This window comes from Leuresthes tenuis, unplaced genomic scaffold (genome assembly GCF_036924035.1).
Source record: "Leuresthes tenuis unplaced genomic scaffold, fLeuTen1.0.hap1 SCAF_13, whole genome shotgun sequence".
NCBI lineage: Eukaryota > Metazoa > Chordata > Actinopteri > Atheriniformes > Atherinopsidae > Leuresthes > Leuresthes tenuis.
Window position 1 is genome coordinate 20,236,725 of NW_027325367.1, and position 23,343 is coordinate 20,260,067.

Below are 23,343 nucleotides of genomic sequence, written 5' to 3' on the forward strand. Positions count from 1 at the left end.
TCTTTCCCTCACACACTCTTTTACTGTCTTTTCATCCATCTGTCTGCTTGTTTGCGATGCTCACTTTCAGCTTATCACAGTCTCACTTCTCAACATAAGTGTTATGAGAGCGAATAAAAATCTACCGTGACTGCTTGTGTGTGTGCACGTGCATCTGAAGTCTGGTCATTTCCTTTAATGTTCTATTCATGCTATCATTCGGTTAACTCATGATGACAGCACTAATGGATCTGAACACTTACATGAATGCTGTCTTAATTAAAGCAAAATCTTGGATTTAGATCAAATGAGTAATTTCATTTACCAGAAAGGTGATCAACACCCCATTGACTGACCAATAAGCTTGGTGTCTGCCTAGCAATCAAGAAGTCATTTGCAAGTATTCGTAGAGGGGTGGTGACATGGTTTTAAAACCAAGAGTTATCTATGAAAAAATGTACAGTTCCCCTGTCTTTTCATCATATACTAAAGCTGTAGCCATAAAACAGTGGGTGGTATATGCTTGGGTAAACAATTGAAGCAAAGGAATACAGAAAAATGGGCCCATTTGAGAAAGAGTTTGTAATAACAATAACTAATTCCCCTTCCCTGCAGAAAAAAAACAACTGAAATGTTAGGAATAAACTTTAAAATGTGCTTAAACTCTTGTGAAGAAACATGTTTTGTGTTTAATATTTCTATTTAAAGCACAAACATTTTAATGGCATCAGTCCTCTAATTAGCTTGTATCCATACAGGATATTTCCCACAATGTCCGATAATTCCTATATGTGTTTCTTTTTGTGTTCTGACTCAAAGGAAGTTATTTTCCATCAGCTGAGTCAATCACTGACTTCTGTATCCATATCTGTGTGAGACAGTGAATCACAACAGTCTTTCTTCATGCAGCAGAGCTGAAACATCTGCTTTGTTGCATAGAGATAGAATTACACATCCAAGACTTACTGTGGTTCAAACATGTATCTACATACTGTAAAAAGGAGCTTATACTGTCCACACTACATGAGTACACACAGACTATTCTCTTTCTCTTGTTTGCTTAAGCTCTTGCAAATAGCATGGTTTTCCTTGCTGGAAAACAAGCACAATGACGGCATTGTGTTAAAACTAACTCAACAAAGCTGGCTTTGTCATTTCCACACTAAAAATGTACTGTAATTCGTAAAATGTTAAGCATCTTGTCTATGGAGGTTCAGTCCCATCTTCTCTGTCAAAATAAAAACCTCTTTCATGTTTTAAATGTATCTCAGACTTGATAGACTTTCAGTATCACAATGTTTTTCACTTATTTTGTCCCAAATGTCATCACTATCACGATGAGGTGTTAATTAAACTTTTAGAAATAATGAGGGGCAGTATTTGGGGTTTGTCTTACCTCCTCCACCAACTGCAGCATACGACGGGTGCTCTCCAGTGACTGCATGGGAAATAAAGAATACTGTAAGTGTCCATTTGAGATTACATGACAGCTTCAAACCATCTCAGTCATTAAGAAATGTAGACATTTTCTTCAAACTGCAAAATAAAAGCTGAAACACAAGCCTCCATCAGCTCTTTATTTGAAGTATAAGTGAATGTGTCTGTGGAGTCAAAGTGGAGTCAAACTAAACAATCATCACAAAAATTATCAATATCGAGCCTTAACTGCCCTTAACTTAACATCAACTCAGAGATCAACTTATTGCATTCTCAGAAATGAGTACATCTGACCTGGTTACTGAAAATGATCAGAAGTAACAGTGAATTTTTTCTGAGGAGTTTCATACTATCAGTCAAAACAGTGATTTTCTGCCACACAGTATTTTGGTTCAAAACTAAACAGCTTACAAGCTGGTGTGGCTCTAGTAACTCATAAGTGATGTATCAAAGAATGTTGCAGCTCTGCTGATAGAAATAGCTACACTTTTGTAATAAAAGCAGGCTTTGATCCCCCTCTCTCACAAAGTCTAGTGTTAGCCCGTGCAGTGATAGGTATATAACTGCAAGTCCCAACCTCTCCAAGAAGGCTCCAGAATAAAGAAGCAGGGACTGTGATATTTCATTCTTCTTACAGTGACAGAGCTTTGCTTTGATCTGCGAGCTGCTCATTGGGATTGGTTGTAGAATAGAGCTTCAGTAAGTAATCAGATCTTGCACGGAGCAGCCATTCTTGAAGCAGCAAGTCATTTTTTTCACTTCCTTTGCCTCTTTTTTGCACTCTTTCCATATGTTTTTTCTAACTGAGCTGCTGCCGTCAGTGTGCTGATTGAAAGACTTGTGTAAGTCAGTGCAACAGAAACTGTTATCCCAGCGCCGCCATTTTGTGCATGCCCTATGTTCATGCATGCGTGTGAGTGTGTGTTTAATATTCTGTTCAGCTGTACCACTGTGAGTCATACATAAAGCTGGGGGGGGGGTCTGGACTGATCTGCTCTGGGCCATAACAGAGACTTTATCTCTCTGTTTAACCACTGATGAAACACACTTTCACACAGTCACAAGCACACAGACGAATTCATAAACAGAAACAGTCAGCTTTGTACAGAACTCACTTAGGAGTGTACCATTTGTCCTATGTGCACTGATTTACAAAGTGCACGCCAACAAACACTCAGGGTGTTACAGTATGCAGATATTGGCTCAATCACATGCACACATATACATACTAATGCATTCAACTCTGTGAGTGATACATACATTTGTGCTTTCAGTCATAAGTCGAACAGTGGTATGTTGTTCTCACCTCATCAGCCAGCTGGTCAGCGCGTTGCTGCATGTCTGACAGCTCATTGCGCATATCTGCGTCATCTGCCATGGCTGCTGGATGTGGGGGGTGGAGAAGGTCTCCAACAGGGAAGAGAAGATCCTAATGGGAATAGGGGTGAGCTGGAAGACAGGCAAAACGTAAAGCTTTGAGCATGGATAGCTGGACGCAGCAGTGCACATGACTGAGTCCTCTGAGGCATTTACATTCTCAGCGAAATGGACAGAGGGTACTTTGGGTATTACAAGGGTAATTTGTCATGATACAAAAAGCAAAATACAAAAGCAACAAACATATCCGAGATCCAAAGCCACAACATTAAACTTGTGTGATATGTTCTTCATACCTGCCTGAACTGTTAGCACAGTTGATACAGCAACAGGAAAGCAGTTTACACACAAATATAATCATATTTATAAAAATCATATCATAAAACATATAAAACCAAAATGCCCGGTTGCAAGCTGTTGTTCCCTAAATTGTTCGTTTGTTGGGGAGTAAATGAGAAGCAAACAGGCAACTGATGCTTGCAGAGGAATGTTAGCGCCAGACAGAGAGGGATTTGGAGGATTAGCCACAGAGAAACATAAACAGCCTGTTGGCTCTGTAGTTGGGAGCCTTTCTTCTATGTTGTACATCATGAGAGGCATGTACATGATGTATATCAAGTATTGGGCATCTGCAGATGAATGATTACTTGGAGCTAACACAAAAGATGATCATAAAACAATTTGTCATGTGTCAGAGGAGTTAGAATTTATCAGTGGATATGTCTGCAAGATATCCTTACAAGTTAGCATCAATGTTTATACAAAGTTTGTAAGCACATAAAATAAATTAATGTGACAGTAGCACTGAGAATCAACAAACAGTGTCTCAGTAAAGGTTGTTAGTTAATTGTTTTGGAGGTCATAGCCCACCCTTGCATGTAAAATGTATATAGCAACTTTCAGCCCATTGTTTCATGGCCCAAGACAATAATGCTTTGTTTCCCTCTCAGTGCTCTCAGCAACAGGTTGCTTATTTTTTTACAAACCCCACACAACGCCAGTCAAACATCTGTACCCTTGTAGACTCTCAGCATATTCAACACTTTCTCATTGCCAGTTTGCCACATACTGATGCTTGGTCAAGATCCATTTGTATCAGTTTTCAATGCACAAGATACGTCTTTCCTATCACTTTCTAATGCATGGGGAACTACTCTACAGCTACATCATGTCAGTTAACCTTCTGCTGTGGTAATTGAATTAATCTGCACCAGTAATAAAGTGGCACAAGAAAACATAATTCTACAGTTCTGCGTTAGAGAAAAAAACTAAAACAAAGCACGGACAACATATAGAGGTCAGAATAAAGGAGAGGTATAAACATCAATTTTTTAAGCATATGACTTTTGTTCAGTCCAACCATGAAGCTGCTGGTTTATCACTACGTGGGTAAAGTCGGAAAATATCATGGTTTGTGTTCAAATACACCATTAAAATACATTTTGTTGTGGAAAACAACATTTTCCATTGCCATGGGGATGCATCCTGTGACTCTCAGGAGATCAACTCAAGAAACCCTGCACATCCAAGAGTGATGCTTTGGGGGTATCCTACGTGTTCAAAACCAGTGCAGATGCCGATGACGATGGTATGTGATGAGTTGGGAGCGAGAACAGGTTGACATAATGGAGCATTTAGAAGCCGGCAGCCAATACAGTAATTTCCTTGACTATTTACATCTTACAGTCATTAGTGCTCCGTAAAAAAAAAAAAAAAAAAATGTGAGAAACTGATCTTGGTATCAAGGTGGTCAGGCGAAGGCTATTCCAGTAATGAACAGTGAGAGTTGGCATATCATGTTGGATAGACGGATTCGCCCACCTGAACATGTCTCAGTCTAGTGACTGAGTGAGTAGTCTGCTTGATATTCTGCCTCGGAAGTCCTGCTGTAACCTCTGTGTTTGCTTCACCCACTCGTGTCCAGAGATGTTCCCAACAACATCAGCATATCACACAACATACGCATAATTTGGAACCATTTTTTTCTGTCAAGACAATATAACAAAGTATGGGATGGTTTGAAGGCTGCACCACGGTGTGGTGGTTGGCTCCGTTGCCTCACAGCGAGCAAGTTCCAGGTTCAACTCCCAGCTGGGGCCTTTCGGTGTGGAGTTTGCATGTTCTCCCTGTGTATTTATGGGTTCTCTCCGGGTACTCTGGCTTCCTCCCACCGTCCAAAAACATGCATGTTAGGTTAATTGGTGTCTCTAAAATTGTCCTTAGGAGTGAGTGTGTGTGTGGTTGTTTGTCTTGTTTGTCTCTGTGTGGCTCTGTGATGGACTGGTGACCTGACCAGGGTGTACCCCGCCTCTCACCAGATGACTACTGGGATAGGCTCCAGCCCCCCTGTGACCCGACCGACGGATTAAGCAGGTCTAGAAAATGGATGGATGGGATGGTTTAAATCATAAAGCCTCCAGTACAGTATAGAGCCATCTGTATTCATCGCTGTGGATAGGTTCAGTCACAAATACATCTTCATATCATCAGCTGCATCATAATGATTTACTCCCGCTGTCAACACAGGCACCCTTTTTTTTTTTTATCATAGCACTCATTTAGAGGCCAGTTTATTAAAATGAAGGCATTGTATGGTGAATTGGAAAACACTGCATTTATACAATGTGCTTATTTCAGCTCTCTTTGTTCTAGTTACTCACATGTTTCTTCCTCTCTCCTTTCCTCTTGCTCTCCTGCATCACTTCAGATCAGCACCGGCTATGTTGGGTTACATAAACCTCAGACTGGCCAGTGCAGTTCAGCTCTTAATGTCTAAATCGAGTCCAATTCAAGAACATTCTTCAGAACGAGTCGGTAAAGGAAGAAAGGGCATCATCGCCTGCCTGTCTCATTACATAACTGAATCCAGGCAATTAAGTCTTAATCGGCTGCAGTGACCTTTTGCTTTATATCTCAATTAAAAGCTTCCTATTTTGCATCTCAGCTTCTGCTCTGGAACAAGTCTACCATCATTTTTTCTCATGAAGAAAAGGAAAATACAGGAAGGGCTCTCACATGTATGACAAAGAGTGACTTTTTGTGTTACTTTTGATTTGATATCTATTGTGCTCTCATCTTATAAACTTCTACTGCCCAGGAAAATCTCTGATGTTATTGTATTTTGCGAGGCATCTTGGTTCATTGATTCTGGCTTAAAAGCAGCAAAATTGTGAAAAAGGAGCAGTTGTGCCACTTTTTCACATTTTCTCAGACCTTTGGCTAAAACATCATACTGCCGATAACGTAACATTTTTTTGAGAGCAGCTAGAGCAGCTAACCATACAGTGACTGAGCAAGTACATAAATGGCTTTAGAGAGCTAGAAATCTGGGGATTAAACTGGTGACCTGTAAGTCTTTAGCCAGAAGGATGCTCTGTCATCCATGAAATGGACAGCTCAGAGGACACAAATTTGTCCTGAGATTGTCAGCTGATTAAATGTTGGCTATCCCATCTGAGAGAAACGTAATATTTAATTACTCACACAGGGTTCGGCTGTCAGCTGTTTGGTGAGGATAGTAATCTTGCGACATGACAAATCAGATATCCCCAGTTTGCTTTCAGGACAGCATTTACATGTATGATATTGTTTTGCATCGAACTTTTGTAATTCAGTAGCCATAGCCAACTGAAAAAAGAGTACTGTGTATTTAATGAAATTGCTTGTATCTTGTTTACAGATCATAACAGGATTCATCTCTGAGCATATGTAATGTTTGATCTTGACTAGCAAACACTGCATATTTCTTTCCATCTGTCAGTATAAGCGATACTAGAGAGACTGACTGAATCCATGATGTAATTAACATCGAGTTACTTCCTTAATTTCCGCCAAACATCTGTCACACAGGTGGCTCAAAACTCCCTCATTCCATTTAGAAATACACAGTAATCAACAGCCACCACATCCATCAGCTATGCCGATCTACAAGCATAGTGAGCAAGTCCAACTTTCTGCCACTCAGTTGACACACACCTACGTGTCCTTTGCAACAGAGTTTCTGTCACTTTGTCATAAGGTGTTACAGTCATTCTGACATTTATGACGGGAAACGGTAAGCACTCAGGTGAAACTGAACTCAACAGGAAGACAATAAGGAACAAGAAATGGAAACTCAGAGAAAAAAAATCACTCTCTTGGTTATTAAAATCACACATGCAGGCTGTATCACTGCACACTGAATACACAAACCTATCTATGCACTTCCCTGTACGTGCAGGTACAAAGGCATATACCAAGACTTTATTACATCCATTTTGCCCCAAGGACGGTGGCAGAGGGAAGCTTGCTGATTAGCAGCTTGATTTAATTTATGGTACTAGAAAAGATGCAGAGAAACATGATATATGACTTGTACTGCAGTCATCACAGGTTTCAAGGCAAATATTGAGGCTAGGCCAAGCACTGCGCATATATCTTGAGTTAATTGGAATAACCCGTTGGACAATAATGACACTTCTAATGCATGCATTTGTTGTTAAAACAACACCTTCAGAAAACACTTAACAAGTGTTTAAGACAGCATGCATATTTCTGGCTCTCTGTCCATCCATGTTTACTGCCTCTAGAGCAACACTTCCAGGTAATCACCTTCACAACATTAAGGAAAGCCATGAAAATGCCCTTATTTCCATTCCCCACGCATTCCAGTCAGAAGAAGGGAATATTTCACACCCAGTCCATTCACGTTCTACCTAGAGAAGATTACTTGCCCCCACGAGCTGCTCTGCCTCCACTCTTTCTTATTCCTATTCTTCCTCTTGTCTTTTATAACTTCCTATAACTCTCTTCTTTTTTGTTCTTTATTTCGTAAGAAAAAGAAGCCACAAATTGGAACACACCCAAATGGCCAAATCAACAAGACACACCATATTAATACAGATTTGACAGTATTTTACATTATGAATGTATGTCATCATTGGTTGAAACTAGTCTTGTTCCATCAGTGAGTGAACAGCTTGACGCTGAAAATGATCACTTGTCACAAAGTGAATTTATTGTTATTATAACTACAACTACAGACCTCTTTATGGCCTAGTTTTGCCTCAGCTGTGTGCCTTGTTGTTCTTGTGGCAAAGGGAAACAAAAGATCTTTGTAAGTGTTTGTGTGTGTGTGTGTTTCTCATTTTGCGCTAAATACTGGAAAGCATGCATTTATGTGTATGGCACTGTGTGTGTGTGGCTACCATTTTGTTTGCTTTCCAGTTTTCATCCTAGCTTCTCCATCTGCATCTCTGCAACAAAAAATAGTCTTCTTCTATTCTATCTGAATTATTATTAATTACTTTCTGAATTATTGTGGGACATCGCTTGAGCTTGGTTGCTACAGAAAGGCACAGCATCTCATTCTTTGCACTACTGTGCAAACTCAAAATAAGATGATAAGCCTAGATTCAAAATTAAGAATGTGTTTATGCTGCAATAAGTGGGTTTAAGGTAATCTCCAGGCCTTGTAATCTAAAATAAGCCATTTTAGCACCGTTTGCATGGTGAAAGAAGGGAGTTTGATTTGAATTGCCTTGCTGAAATATATCTTTTTACAAAGAAAAACTTAATTTCCAAAGGCCACAACAGCTCTTCACTTGGCACTGGTCCTTACAGAAGAAACTAGAGACCAAAGCATCAAAGTGAAATTAATCAAGTGGATGTTATATTTGAAAACTTAGCCAAACTGCATTTTGCAAATGTGGTAGAATTTCAAGCAGCCATTTCGGATCTGAAAAGAACAACAGTCATATACTTGTAATTGGTTCTTCGATCCATTGTCTGGTAAAAGCATGACAGTGAGACAGCACTATCGTTCCAAGAACCACAACAATCCTGTGATGTAATATTACTCTAAAAGAAGTGTCGCTACAGTTCTCTCTGTCTCTAAGGATGAGCTAGCGTTAAACTGCTCTAAAGAGAATACCATGCATTATTGACCTGAGAAGTTCAAGACCCCATCACTTATTCATCTGGTACTTCTGTAAGCAGCCTCGACTCATAAACACATGACCAAAGAGTAAAAGGTGGAGGATTGTAACAGTCAGTGGGTCTACATGATGAGATTAACTCGATTATAGCTATAGTTGGATTATGCTCCTTATCTGAGCAAGGGTAATTATCCTTGGATATATGGCAGTGAAAAAAAAAAAAAAAAAAAGGATATATGGCAGTGAATTAATCGAATCACTGGCACAAAGCATGTCATACCCCAGTATGATAGCCATTTCAACTATCGCTAATAGAGTCACTTCCGGTTGACATCATCACCACCACCAACAACAACAAAACTAAGGCATTCGAGAAAGATGGCGAACGAAGAGCAAGATGAAGCTACGTCCCTCTACATTTTGTTTGTGATGAGCTGGTTATGGCACAAACGCGATGCACAACGGCGCATTCTCCATCGCCTTGTTTATTTTTTTCCGACAGCGGCGACAACAACAGTAATATCGTCTCCTTTGACTTCTAGGTGAAATCTTGAGCATGCGGTGAACGCTTGATCCGATCCACTGTCATCTACATGCACGTTCAGTGTACATTTGGATCGAGTTATCTCGGGCTCCGATCAGTTTTTTTTGGCAGATTAAGGTGTCTACATGAACTGAATAACTCAATCTTATTGTAATTTAGCCGATAGCATGCATGTAACCGCACTGACTGAGTCCAGGCCATCTGCCTCAGACACCGGGCAACAGTTAAAAAGCAATAATGTTGTCACTTCATTGTAAGAGTAGGGTGAGCTACAGGGGTCATTATGCAGTCCAGGTGCTGCACATGTGTTTTGAGCTGTAAACTACTGAAACAATTCAGTTCTGGTCTTGACATTGGCAGTTTGACCAAATTTATGAACATGGGTACTTTGTGTGTTGAAAATGCCATCTGCTGTTGTAATAATCTGTTTTAATAATCCAGAACAGGGCTGTACAACATTAGGAAAGCATGAATGTCATAATGGCAATGTAGCTTGCGATATTCAAACAAATAATTCAATATATGGTGCTAATCTCAAGTGTATTACTTAGTGCTTCTTCACATGTGCATGCTAGTGAGTTGCACAAGACAGAACTTCCTCAAAGTGGGGCACAGCTCTCATTAATGTTCTTCTGCTTGTCTTTTTTGGAGTCAAATGTCTTTGCAATATTGATATTGTGATATTGTACAAACTACACATTTTCAATATATGATGCAACCTGATCCTGGACCTTGCAAAACCTGACAGGTCATTTCGGCCTTATCTACAGTACATCATTTACATTTAAATGATTCAGATGAAATGGATCTCTTCAAAAGATTGTTAAATTCTGCACAAGCCTGCTAATGATGCATTGAGCTGAAGCAGGTGTGTTGAAGCAGGGAAGCATCAAAAACCTGCAGGACAGCTGCCCTCAAGGACCGGAGTTTGACATCCCTGATCTAGAGGAAGTAAAAACAAGATTTCCGTAGGTGAACCTGCGGGAGGATCATTAACAGTTCGCCCGGCCCCTCTAGTCAGTCCACGATCACGATCCAGGCCCGTCACTCTCGAAACATACACCTAAGCGCGGTGCGACTGTCTCGCCCTCCGGGTACCCAACTCATAAATAAATTATGATATTTCTTGTACTGCATTCAAAGTACAAACACTGTGTGGATGGGTGTAAAGGTGAAACTTAGAAAGAGCAGATCTCAATTTGAAGCTAACTTGAAAAACCACCAAAACTTTGTCTTGGACACAAAGGTATGTGTAAGTAAATGTAGACCACCTTCACCCCTCTAATCTCACAATACAGACTTGTTGGCTTGGAAAGCACACACTTGTATAGGATAAGACACATATTTTAGTGAGGTTCTGATGAAAACAAGCAAAAGAGATAATTTTTATCCAAATTTAGCTTTTCTTCAGTGGCTTCCTTAAATCCAGAATAGAATTAATAACCAACCTCCACTATGTCTTGCAGAATTTATCGTTCAATATTTTCCCAACAGAGCACTTTAATCTCAGACTGCTGGACTACTTTTCTGAGCTTCTTTTAAAGAGCAATGCGATTACTTTTATTGTGAACTGACACTATGTAATTAAATTGAATTGAAATGGAATAATTCCAAAAATCCAAAATAGTGACGTAATATGAGGAGTTTGCACACATCCCTAATTTCTACAAATATAAAATAGCAACACTGTACTCTGGCAACAAGGCGAATTCTTTGCTCACTTTCTAGTAATTAAATTTTAGTGCAGTGGTTCGTACATTTCTTTGCAGACTACATTCACACTACATAGTTAACATAGGGGATTATGGGAGGGGTCCTCCACCTCAAAGAACCCCCTGTTTAGCATTGATTTCTTCAAATTCTGCTTTTCTCTTAGGCTTGGGCATAGAGCAAGTCCTGCCACACCTGTCCATCCCCCCTTTAACTGTGCCTTTATGTCAATATTTCAGTTTCTTAGGATCTTATTATGTCCTGACATGCTAAACCACAGAGCTGAGAGTGACTGTACTTTCCTTTTCATATGATTATACTGTTGTCAGGATCTTCTAAAAACCTACTGGTTTATTATTAATGTTTTCTTTTATACAATGAACAGGGGGGAAAAAGACGAAAGCCATTTTTCCCAATAGAGAAGATTTCTCAGACAAAGCTTTATTATATATAAGTATGTGCAATGTATGAGTTTCTGTGATTACTGTGAAAGCAATGTCCACTGGCTAGGCGAGGAGCCCACATGTTATCTATGTGGGTAAACACAAATGGTCAAATATAATCTCTATCAGAGTATCCTACAAGGCATGTTATACAACGCATATGTAAATTCTAAAGGACATATTCTATCCTTGCCCAATGTGGTTTACTAAACAGCACAGTAGAGATTAAGGATAAAGCAGAGCATAGATAGTCATTTTTTCAACAGAGTTTTAAAAGAAATTGTGCTTTATGAAAGATGAATTGAGAAGCTGTTAGCTGTCAAACTGTACCAAGACCATTTATTTACAAAAAAAATTTATATGTTTTCTCATCGTTATTTTGGGTGATGTTCGAGGAATTCAGAAGCATCTATAGTTGGCAGTAAGGAGTGTTGAAGATGAACCCATACTGCTGCCAGGTTCATCACTTGGTTTTCCAGTCATACACATACGTACAATATGTTCTACCAGTTACTTCTCATTCTGAGATGCTTAGGAGACAAAAAAATTACTTCTGTGTAGAGTTCCTCTATTATCATGCAGCGTAGAAGTGAAAAACAATGTCATCGTCATATTTATTGCCTCTTGGAGGTGAGGTTGCAGCTCTGTTTGTTAATAGCGACCAGATTGACCGAGGGTAAAGACAAGGACACATGATGATTTAAGGATGACCACCTTCCATTTCCCTCCTTATTGGTGCTGAGCTGCTTGACTCCTTATCAGCCAGCTTGTTGGAAACAAATAGAGAAGAAAGGAAAGCAGAAGAAGATGGTGCAGTGGTGCAGACTGAGGTGTTTATTTTTAACCAGCAATAAGGTGAAAAAACAAAACAAAACTTACTATTTCATTATCTCGATATAACAAAGATCGTTTTCTCGTGATAATTAATTTCAACCTACAAGAACTGCCACAAACGGCTTCTGTACATCTGCTAACTGGTAGCCCCTAAACAAACCCAGTCAAGTAAACAAACTAACGTAAAGTGTAACTTAACGGTAGGCTACAGCTACCATAGACATATAAAGATATTATATCTCTATGACAGCTACAGCCAGTGACTACGGAAGTCATTTGTGGCAGCTCTTGAAGGTTGAAATCAGGACGATCACATTAATTAGCAGCAGTCATCAAACTTGAAAATTATCCCACAAATAAAATATCAAGATAACGAAATAATAAGTCCTTTTTTTCTCACATATTTGAAATAATAAGTCGTTATCATGAGATAACAGTGCATAAAAAAATTAAAAATCCACGGCCGTTCTCGGCTTCCATAATTAAGGCAGAAAGGACACAGGAATATATTGTAAATTAAAAGGGGACTTAAATAAAGCCATAATTCTGTTAGTACATGGTTCCAAGCGTGCCCTTCAGCCTTATGATCACATCAACATCTCTGGTCTCCATGGACTGAAGGGGTTTGGGCCATCAACAGGAGCACCCACATACACATTTATTAACACGTGGCTATTACAGATGACGGTTCAATTGCCAGAGGCCATGGAGATGTGATATTTGACAAGCAAAACATGACAAACTGAGATGCTCACAGGCTTATTTTGGCAGTAAAGCTGAGAGGAGAAAAAAAATCTCAGAATTAAGATAGGGTAGGATGGCACACTTTAGGTTATTGGTGGTACAGATAAACCTGACCAGCAACCACCCAAGCATTTTCTGTACAGCCTTCTAAAGCCTATTTTGAATGAGATGCAAAACCTCTGTTGTTTTATGACCTAATAAACGTCAGGGCAGCGAAATGTGAAGGCTCTCTGCGAGAAAAATGCAGCAGATTTCCTTTTTACATCTGCATGTTTGATGGAATCCCAGGAAGGGAATGATCAAACCAGGAGCTGAGTGTGAAGCAAGAATTCATAATGTTTTTGTGATGCTGCTGCAGACCATCAATTTGCTAGATCCTAATCGATACGGATTGCTTTTATTGCTCTTCTGGTCACAGGTCGGTTGCCTTTTGGGATTACGACATAGAATGACATTGCATTTCATTCCTGAATAAGAAACAAATTCCAGTGATCCTACATGTTTATTTCCCAGATCAACAGGATAGCTTTAATCATTTAAAAATATTAACAACATAATCAATAGTCACAAACCTTGGCAGTCAAGGTCAATCCAGTGTCCAGTTAAATACAAGTAAATGTTTAAAAAGTCTGAATATCGACCATCTGACTGAACACACTAAAAAGTAATTCCCTATACCTTTTGTTATTCTTTTGAATCACCTTTAAAATGGTGGACTGAGTAGCTGAAAAGCTAAAATACATGGAAAGAAAAAGGGAGTCATTTCAACATTATCTTATTGCATGTCTGCAATAACAACTACAGGGGGCAATATTTACCTCCAGTACAACTACAGTACAGTCCAGCCTCCAAAATTAGAAAACAATTGTTATTTCAGTACTCAGATATGACAAAAGTGTTGGGTTTAAAATTATGGGCAGTAAAGGCAAAGCTGACTAACAGGATGAGCATAACAGGATGCACAAAACATAATGCAGGATACCATGCAAGAGTGTATGCAGCCTATATTGTAAAGTGGAGGTAAAATGTGTCAAAACTAACTTGACAAAATATGTCGGTCAGAAGCACTGCAGCAACACAAATTGCACAGCTGAACTGGCATCTACAGTAACATCATCTTCATCAAAACAACTACCACATAACACTCTGACGATCCTTTCGTGAAACACATCGGCATACTCCACGTAGTGTTGGGCCTCTATCTGAGCACACAAAGCTATGTAACCTAAAACATAAAGGGTATCTACAGTATGCTGACCTGAACAGATTAACTGATGACTTTATGCATCACTGACACAGGGATGCGATGTCTACACTATGTCATGCGATGTCATTCTAAAAATGGAAGCCTTAGATGTGTATAGATGGTTTACATTACAATAACTCTGCTAAAGCAATGGCAGATACTGTTATGTAAATTATTTGTTTGGAGCAATAAATTATTGCACAACTGAGGCCATTTGCGTCACATCCTACACATGTAAACAGAAATTACTGCACTTCATCTTACCATACTTTCCATTGTCAATAGTAGCAGCTACTTGTATATGCATGAGACATTCATGCCATTTTCTTACAGAAAGTAGATGCATATGTCTGCAACTCATTCAACTATGACATTCATTCACTTTACTAGTTTCTCTTGTTCTTATTTATACTCTCAGTGTTGCCATTTTTTTCAACCCTGGCTCACTCTCTAACAACTTTCATGTTCTCTCTCAAAATTCCTTTCATTAATCAAAAGAATAATAATCTCTTCTCTACTCTGAGAGAGTAGAGAAAAGGACAGTTGGCATAATGATGACAGTGGCTGACAGCACCGTGGATCTGCTGCACAGATTACGGTCTCATTAATGTGGCTTTCAAAGGATAAAATGATGGAACTTTTTTTCCAACTCCAGAAAGCTTCAAAAATATGACTTGGGAGATATTATTAACTTGCTGCAGCTGTCAAACCTTTTCTGTGAGAAGGTACAACTGAGGTCAGGCAATTAGAGCTAAATTTAGTAAAGTCTGACTTTTGCGACCATTGATAGGGGTCTCAAGAAGTATCTAGCAATATTCATGAATAACCACAAGTCTACATATTACCCGTAGTATGTTGTTGAAGATTCTACGTCACCCAGGTCATGGGAATCATAGAAGCTTGAAAGATCCAAGAAGAAGTGCAGTTGGGATAAAGTAATTTCAAATCAATTTATTTCTAGGATAGCAAACTTAGATTAAAAACTTGTATGATATGCTTTGTTGAGAAAAAAAAAAGGTACACAGTTGTAATATTCCATCACATATTGCCATAGCCTGAAAACATCAGGAGAGGCCATTCTGTTTTTCTGTTTTTGTTTACTCTATATGCAGAGCGTCTCAGGGTTTGAGAGCTTGTCCCATGGGAGCTGATTGACCACAAAAAAGCTCAACACTGCCTTTCAACCTGACTAGACATTTTTTCTACCACTATTTACTCCCACCTGCAAGCAATAAACATTCCCCATTTTCTTCAAATTACTTCAGACTGGGTTCTTTCTTTAAATTTGGTGCGGTGAAACTAACATCCGAGAAGCTAACATGTTAGCTAACATGTTATAGCTCACCTGTTTAATCTGTGCAAAAATGTAAGTGTAATACAAAACCATACAATGCTTCTTAGGTATGTTATTGGTAAAATCACACTTTCTAAAATAGTATTGTAATAGAAAAACAGGGAATAGTGATAGTTAAGCTTTTGTGCAGATTAAACAAACAAAATGTAAAGCGTTAACTGGGCTAAATTGGCTAGTAGGTGCTAAAATTAGCTTAAGTGAACTCAGTTGCTAGAATAAAGTTACCATTTTATGTTTTTGAAATCCGTGGATTTATATGTTAACATCTTTAACAGCTGACAAATAAACTGAATCTCTTCTTAGGCATCAATGAAATTACTTACCAGCCATGCAGGATAATTTGCCTCTTACCATCATCTGAAGAGGTAGGAGGGGTGGTGGTAAAATAAATCACAGAACCTTCATTAATAAAACCCATTATTACTTTTGCTTTGGTCTTCTTGTAAGTCCCATGGGACAATTTTTTTCCTGACATTTCACCTGACATTTTAGTCAATTGTAATTGGTTAAGGTTAACAAATAACCATTGTTAGGCTTCGACCAAATTTTACAACCTCACATTGAAATGTATTAAAATGGAAAGAGTTACCAGGTACATGTAAATGGATGGTAAATGGACTTGTACTTGTATAGCGCTTTTCTAGTCTAACTGACCACTCAAAGCGCTTCACTACATGTCGCATTCACCCCACTCACACACATTCATGTGACATTTTTCCGTCTTAAGATACTTAACTACGTGCTTTTTCTAATTATTCATACACACATTCATACCCCAGTGATACACTGAGAGGTAACGTGGGGTTCAGTGTCTTGCCCAAGGACGCTTCGACATGTAGCCCGGGGAAGCCAGAGTCGAACCACTGACCTTCCGACTGCTCTTCCTCGTGAGCTACAGCCGCCCCCACATGTAAATGTACCTTGTAACTCTTTCCAGGTGGGGTCAAGAGGTGTCACTATATTAATGTTCAAAATCTTTTGTTATTTTCAACTTTGATGGAGGCCATGCAAAAAATCTAAGATTATGCCACCTTGTTTTCAAAGTAAAAGCTATGTAGTAAACTTTTACGTGAAAAATTAGGCCATAGCGACTGTGCAGAGAGAAAATCCTTAAAGTGAATGACCTCTGCTGTGATGAATCCAGACAGCTAGCACAGTCCTTGCTTAGACAGAGTAGTCATGTCTCCCCTGACTCTGACACTATGAATCCAGAATGGGTGTCACTATTAACAAAGCACATTTCATCACCACAGGGTAGCATTCAGCACATCACAGATATATTAATGTGACAGCAGCATGATAAGCTCTTCTGAATCAATGAGGATGATTCTGTTTGTCATACAGATAAAACTTCAATTGCACTGTGAGACGGTGCAGAAAAAACAGCAAGAGGCTTTTAATTATCAATAAAGAGCACTTGACTAAAGAAAGCATCTGGTGGTTCATTTTTGGCTGAGGGTGACTTAAAAAAAAAGTCTACGAGCGGACAATAGTGGATGCGTTTTGTTCTCAACCACAACAGTCATTTACCATCACCAGCTCCAGTTTGGATTCAGAGGCATAACTGCTTTTGAGATGCTGCATTGAGGTTGTAAGTCATTGTGAGCAATACAACATGACTTTTACTCATTAAGGAAATAACCACCATGTTAAAGAAGCACCTACTTCAATAACTTTGATAAAATCTTTACACTAACAGATGATGAAATGCTCTGACTTTCCCCCAGTGTGGTCATCTAATTAAAATGAGAGGATTAATTTGCCTGTAGCATGATATTATTATGTTTAGTTACTTAGGCATGGACGCACATCTTTTGAATGATGGACGTGTTTTAGATTTGACTGATTGTCAGTTGGTGCTCGAGGCTGAAAGCCTGACTGAGAAAGATTTGGGGAAAAAAGAAGACGCTATGGGGAAACAAAAAAAGACCTGCACCAAAACGCAATGCGCAGCCAGCCAGCTCAGCAATCACCAGCATTAATTTAAGAGGCTTTGGCTTCTTTTAATGAAAGTACAATATAGGCATGCATAAAAGTGCCCTTGTGAAATGAACAATGGCCAGGATGTTTCTAAGAAACAATCAGCGGGTGGTGATGGTGTTCTGAGTCACCATTTATCTAGAGAGCGGGCCCCTCACAATGTGTGCAGTATGGCCTGCCATCCCCTCCCACCACCACCAGAGCCAGCACCTCCACCCCCTCCCTGTTTCTGTCTCTCTCCCTCGCTGCAGTCCAAACAGTGCAAGCCGCATGATGCGATATGGTATATAGCAGTCACGGCAGTCCGGTCAGACAGCTTACTGTACTATGGGCCTTTCCCTGCCATTTTCATGAATACCAGCTGACAGTACACAAAGCCTGTAAGCTATTTCTATAGAGATAAACTCATATTTGTTTACTTCTGTCACTACAAAAAAAGTTATCTAAGGTCAGTAAGAATCCCATACTATCATCATAATGAGGTTTCCACTAATTTCTAAAACATTTAAATAAAAGTGACAGCATCTGTCAATGATCATAAGCCAGCTGCGCACCATGTGCTATAGTGTAAAATAATTCCAACTGCGCCAGGCATCAACACCACTTCAGTGTCTGATATGCTGCATCATCACACCTCAGGACAACCAAAAATCCTGTCAGTTTCTGAATCTAAATTTTTAAGGCTCTGTATGTCACCAAACTTTCTAAACTCTCTATATTCCTGCAGATTTCGACCGATCTTGCAATTACATATTAAAATTATTTACCCATCAGTCATCAGTCAAACTACCCAAATTTTGCCGGGGATTGAAAAGCCAGCATAGAAAGCAAAATCAGAGCCTACTTTTTTCTTTTTTTATAACTTCTAGCTTCACATTGAAATGTGCTTGTAGCCAGTCTCAACTGGTGCACACTTCACTTCTGCCTCTGGGGTAAAGCCAAAGTGTGCCATGCACGCGTGATTGACAGACAGCGTGTGCAAGTTTTGTTGACAGTTAAGTGCGTCGCCAGGGTGACGGCTGGTTGGCTTGCTAACTTGAAGGATGGATGGAATCCCTACGGGGGGGTCCATCGCATCCGTAATGCGGGTTTCACCGCGGTCCTACACGGCGGGAACCCCTCCTCCCCTCCCCCTCCCGCCCACCAGTCCTACTATATTTACGTGTTCCCTTCATGTCAAGGCTACTTAAATGTTCCACAGTTTTGTGATGTAAAGATTGTACGTGAAGGACATAAAAGGGAGCGACGCATGCATACAGATGGACCACACTTCTCTCCCCACTCCTGTTTATATCGGCTGCCCTCCTCCCACCGAAACCACCATGGCGCAGTTTACCAATACATGACATTCCCTCAATCCCAACACATCTTCCGTTATCACCCTGATTCCTCTTTCAAAATCAATGCGTCGGGCTGGTATGAGTAATTGATTGACGCTTCATTATGCTGCTGATACATCAGCGCTCTGCCCGACGTCTCCGTCAGCTCTCGGACTCTCAGTCCGCCACGACACCAGCTTTAAAATGAATCATCTCCCCTCCAAAATGACTGGGAGAAATGCTTGGCTCAGAAATTACCCTCATCCCCTTTATACTGTGGTGTTTGGATATGACTTGCTCCGACAGTACCTGCTGTTTGTGTGCGCCCTTCTCTGGCGCTGTCCAAGGTACTGAAACACTGAAAACGCCCACATTGAATATGCGCATTATAGCGCAGCGCAGCCATCCTCTCAGCAATCCACTGCGTGTTTGAGATTTATCTCCCAGGAGGTCACGCATTGCATTTCTACCCCCGTACTTTGCTCTCCTACTCATCTCTTGCAACTAATAACAGTGAAAACAATAAACTACATCCTTGTACAACCAGAATCGTATATTTATCTTCTGTATAAGCCTAATTTAGATAGAAAGAAACTCGATGTTCCCTGTTTCACATCAAATTGCTACTTGCATGCACAAAATGCACCTTGTTTGAGAAATATATCTTACAATTAGAATAAAATCTTCTGAAAATTGTCTCCAGTCTTACCTGTGCCTGCTGTCGGTGCCCCGCTGTCAGTATGGGAGGAAATGTCTGTCTATATCAACAGCTAACCGATAACAGCCTCTCTCTGTATATGACGGGGATGCTGCAAAGGCACTGCGCGTCAGTTGGTTCCTCCTCACTTCTTCTTCAATGGGGGGAGAGCAGTGCAGCTCTTGACAAAGATGGCGGATACTTTTGACGTCAGCAGCAGCTTTTAATAGATATCTGTCAGCGAGAGAGAGGGAGCATGACTTTAAAAAAGTGTTGGTTTTAAGGGGCAGCTGCTCGACAAGCAGCTCAATGACAGGATATTTACATGTTTTAACAAGCTGTTGTTGTGTGTTTCATATCCTGACACATGCACTTCAGATACAGATTTCCATACCAAACTTGACACATTTGGGTTTCTGCCGCTTTGTCATATCTGTCACATTTTAAAAGCTTATTTGCTAGAGCTTTTAACCATCTGATATGTGCAATACAAATAAGGCAAGAGTCTAGTTTCAAAACATCCTGGCCAACATTGTTGGAGATGGTAATGTGTTTATATTGTGAATATTCCTAAATCCTTTGTGTTAAACACAAATAGCAGACACAAAATGACAATCAGTGACCTTTTATTGCAAAACTGCACACCAAGAGATGGAGAGAAACAGAGGTTTAGGAGCAAATTTAGTTCTGGGATTCAGTTGTTTTCATGAAGCAACCTGTGGTGATGTTTTGCTTTCTTAAGAAAATACTGGCAGAAAATTAGCACTATTTGAATCCAGAAGACCTTGAGGACATCTTTTGGCACCCAGCAGTGTGTGCTGCTTTGCTGCATCATCACTGTGCCTAACATCACAGGTAAGGGCATCAAGTAGGAATCACATAGAGGCTTGTGGAGAGGTACAAATCACTCCATGGGTAGATATTTCAAACTGCAGGTTTTAAACAGTAAGGTTGGTGATATTAATTTCTTATGAATAATACCAAATCCCATGAAAATTCCATCAAAATTAACATGCGCATCATAGTTTACTTTGAATCATTCTCATCTACTCGTCGGTACAGTAAATATTCCCAATATAGATATCATGGTCTCCGATGAGAAATGTTCTGCATGCTAACATTTACTGAAGGTTTATATGTCTGATCAGTTACTGAGAAACATACAGAAAGAGACTGACTGATGTTTTCGTAGAACGTCTGCTCTGAATCGTCTGTAGACTCAGCAGCGTGGGAATGTTGCCCCCTTTCCCCTCCTCCAGCTGCTACCACTGCCTGGCACTGTAACAAATGTGTCTTCAATTGCTCTGAAGCGAACCTGTCTCCTAAATTAATGATAATGATAACTCTGCATGAAAAATCCATTTTGAGAAGAGAGCCAGAGGAGAAGAAATGAGAGTAGGGAGTGAGTGTCAGTGTGTGTGTGTGCAGACACTGTATTTGTGTCTATTGAGAAGGGAATGTTTTTATTCTATGTTATAGGTTGGTTCAGATGTGAGTGTGTGTAAGAAGGGAGTGAGAAGAAAAAATCTACAGGCTCCACTTAAACAATATTAGAGGAGTATAACAAACCAAACTGTGGTCTTGTTTTAAGAGGAGCAACACAAACTGTGTAGAATCAGGTTGGCGCATCAGGTTGGCGCAGTTTCCAAAGTGAAGTCCACAGGTCTACGAAGGTACACAGCATAGGCCTATATCCCATACCATGACACATAATTTATTTTCAATGATAATGTCCACAATTAATAAATGTATTCAGAATTGAAAAGCATTCACATTTCTTCCTGTGGGCTTGTTAAATGAATGAAAGAAAGTTTTTATTCTTATTTACATGTTAATATGAAATCTTAATATCATTCACTATTGTCAAGTTATCACACAAAAGACCAATTTCACAACATATTTTGACTTCGAACTGTAGTGTACAATAATATGATACCTAACATTTAGTGAAGGTCCTACTTACGTGCATTCTGGTGTCTTGGCTGGGAAAGTTAGTGGTAGAGAATCATCATTATTTGAAAGATTATAAGAAATTAATAATGTGAGAGAGAATTTAGCATCACACCAGAAAATATAATGATGATAATACTTTAATAACATCAGGTCTGGCTATGCAAGATAAGTCAAAATGTTTGTTGTAAAAAATGTGTATGAACTGTGTTAAAAACTGTTCACATGAAGGTACCTACAATTCACCGTTAATACTTTTTGTAATGGTAATTTCAACACTTAGCTTATAATCACCCTGACATTTGCTAGTCACTAAACAAAAAGTGACATTAACATTGATGGAGACTGATTAGTTTTGCAGGTATTTAGTCACAACCAAGGGACTAAGTCTGACAATTGAAGATAATTTATATTGTTACTTTTCAAATTGCTGAGGAAAACAACAACAACAACAACAACAGAAATTTAAAACTAAAAATGAATAAAGATTTGTCTGGAAACTATTGGAAAGTTGACGACAGCGAAAGGTTTTCAATCTCACAATGAGCACACCAGAGTGTTGTGTTTATAGCTCGACAACAGCTGAGCTTCACATTCAGAGTGAAGGTGAACAGATGCGAGAACACCATCTTCAACAAGCACTGCAGTCTCTTCTCCTTTACTGTTACCATTCTGTCTGCGGTTTCTGTCTGTCCATGCAGTTTGAAGACAATGTAGAGAGGTGCTGGAGTCAAAAATATGTTCCTGCAGTCATGTCTTAGTTAAACACACAATACTGAATTTACTAATACATCCCCTTTGTTCTTGCTTCAAGTTAGTCCATTCAATTTTCCATTTACGCATCATAACAGATGTTAAAAAGTGCCAGAATATAAAAAATTATATCAGCATCGTATTCAATCTGGTATAAAGATGCTTTTAAAAATCTGTTTTTTTTTTTCAGACATACTATGTCTAGAACTACTGTAACAAGCTGCCACTCAAACACAATCTACAAGCTTGACCTGGTACAGTTGTATGATTTATACTTGGTTGTATGATGATTTATACAGTCAGCAGAGCTGCTTCTAAGAGACTCTTTAAATGGTCAAAACACAAAAACTATTCACTGAAATCTAAACTTTTATTTTTCATAATTCACATGTTTATGAGTAACGCAGCGGTGTGGCAGTCAGCACAGTTAAGTCACAGTGCTAACTGTTCATCTCTACTGGGATCTTTCTGTGTAGTGTGTTCCCTTTGTGCCCGTGAGTGTCTTCTCCAGACTCTCTGGCTTCCCTTTACACTCCAAAAAGTAATTCCTATTTCAACCATAACTGTGAGTGAGAGTGTATGATTGTTAGCACTGTGATGGACTGGCAACCTGTCTGGGGTGTACCCTGTCACATATGACAGCTGTGATAGGTTAACTGTGAACCTGTACAGGATAAAATAGGTATGAAAAATGAATGAATGAATGAGTAGGGATCACCAAATAGAGGATTTAGATAACACAAAAAAGAAAACTATATAATTGCTCACACAGTGACTGTACTGCAGAAATGCACCTGTGTAGAAAATCTGAGGAGTTTTTATTGGATGTATTGAATTGAGAATGAACATTAAAATCAAAATTAGTTTTTGATACACCATTGGATCCAAAGATTATTTGAAGCATAAAAACATATATTCCTAAAAAACACAAATAATATTACAACTTGCCATACATAGGATCTATTTTTAAAGGTCTTACTGTTATGCTTGGAAATTAAGAACAGAATCTTGTAGAAAGCTTGTTCTGCAGACGTTAGTTACTCACAGGCTGAATTCTTGTT

General features: G+C 39.3%; 1 protein-coding gene across 1 annotated transcript in view; it reads right to left on the reverse strand.

Moving 5' to 3' along the window:
- The window catches only part of snap25a (synaptosome associated protein 25a), a 39,693-nt gene extending 19,946 nt beyond the window's left edge, over window positions 1-19,747 (reverse strand). The window contains exons 1-3 of the mRNA XM_072362494.1: window positions 19,592-19,747; window positions 2,723-2,865; window positions 1,376-1,417 (exon numbers count right to left, since the gene is read on the reverse strand). Coding sequence (XP_072218595.1) covers window positions 1,376-1,417; window positions 2,723-2,794 — 114 coding nt within the window. The 5' untranslated portion in view covers window positions 2,795-2,865; window positions 19,592-19,747. The remainder of the gene's footprint in view (window positions 1-1,375; window positions 1,418-2,722; window positions 2,866-19,591) is intronic.
- Between the last annotated feature and the right edge of the window lie 3,596 nt (window positions 19,748-23,343).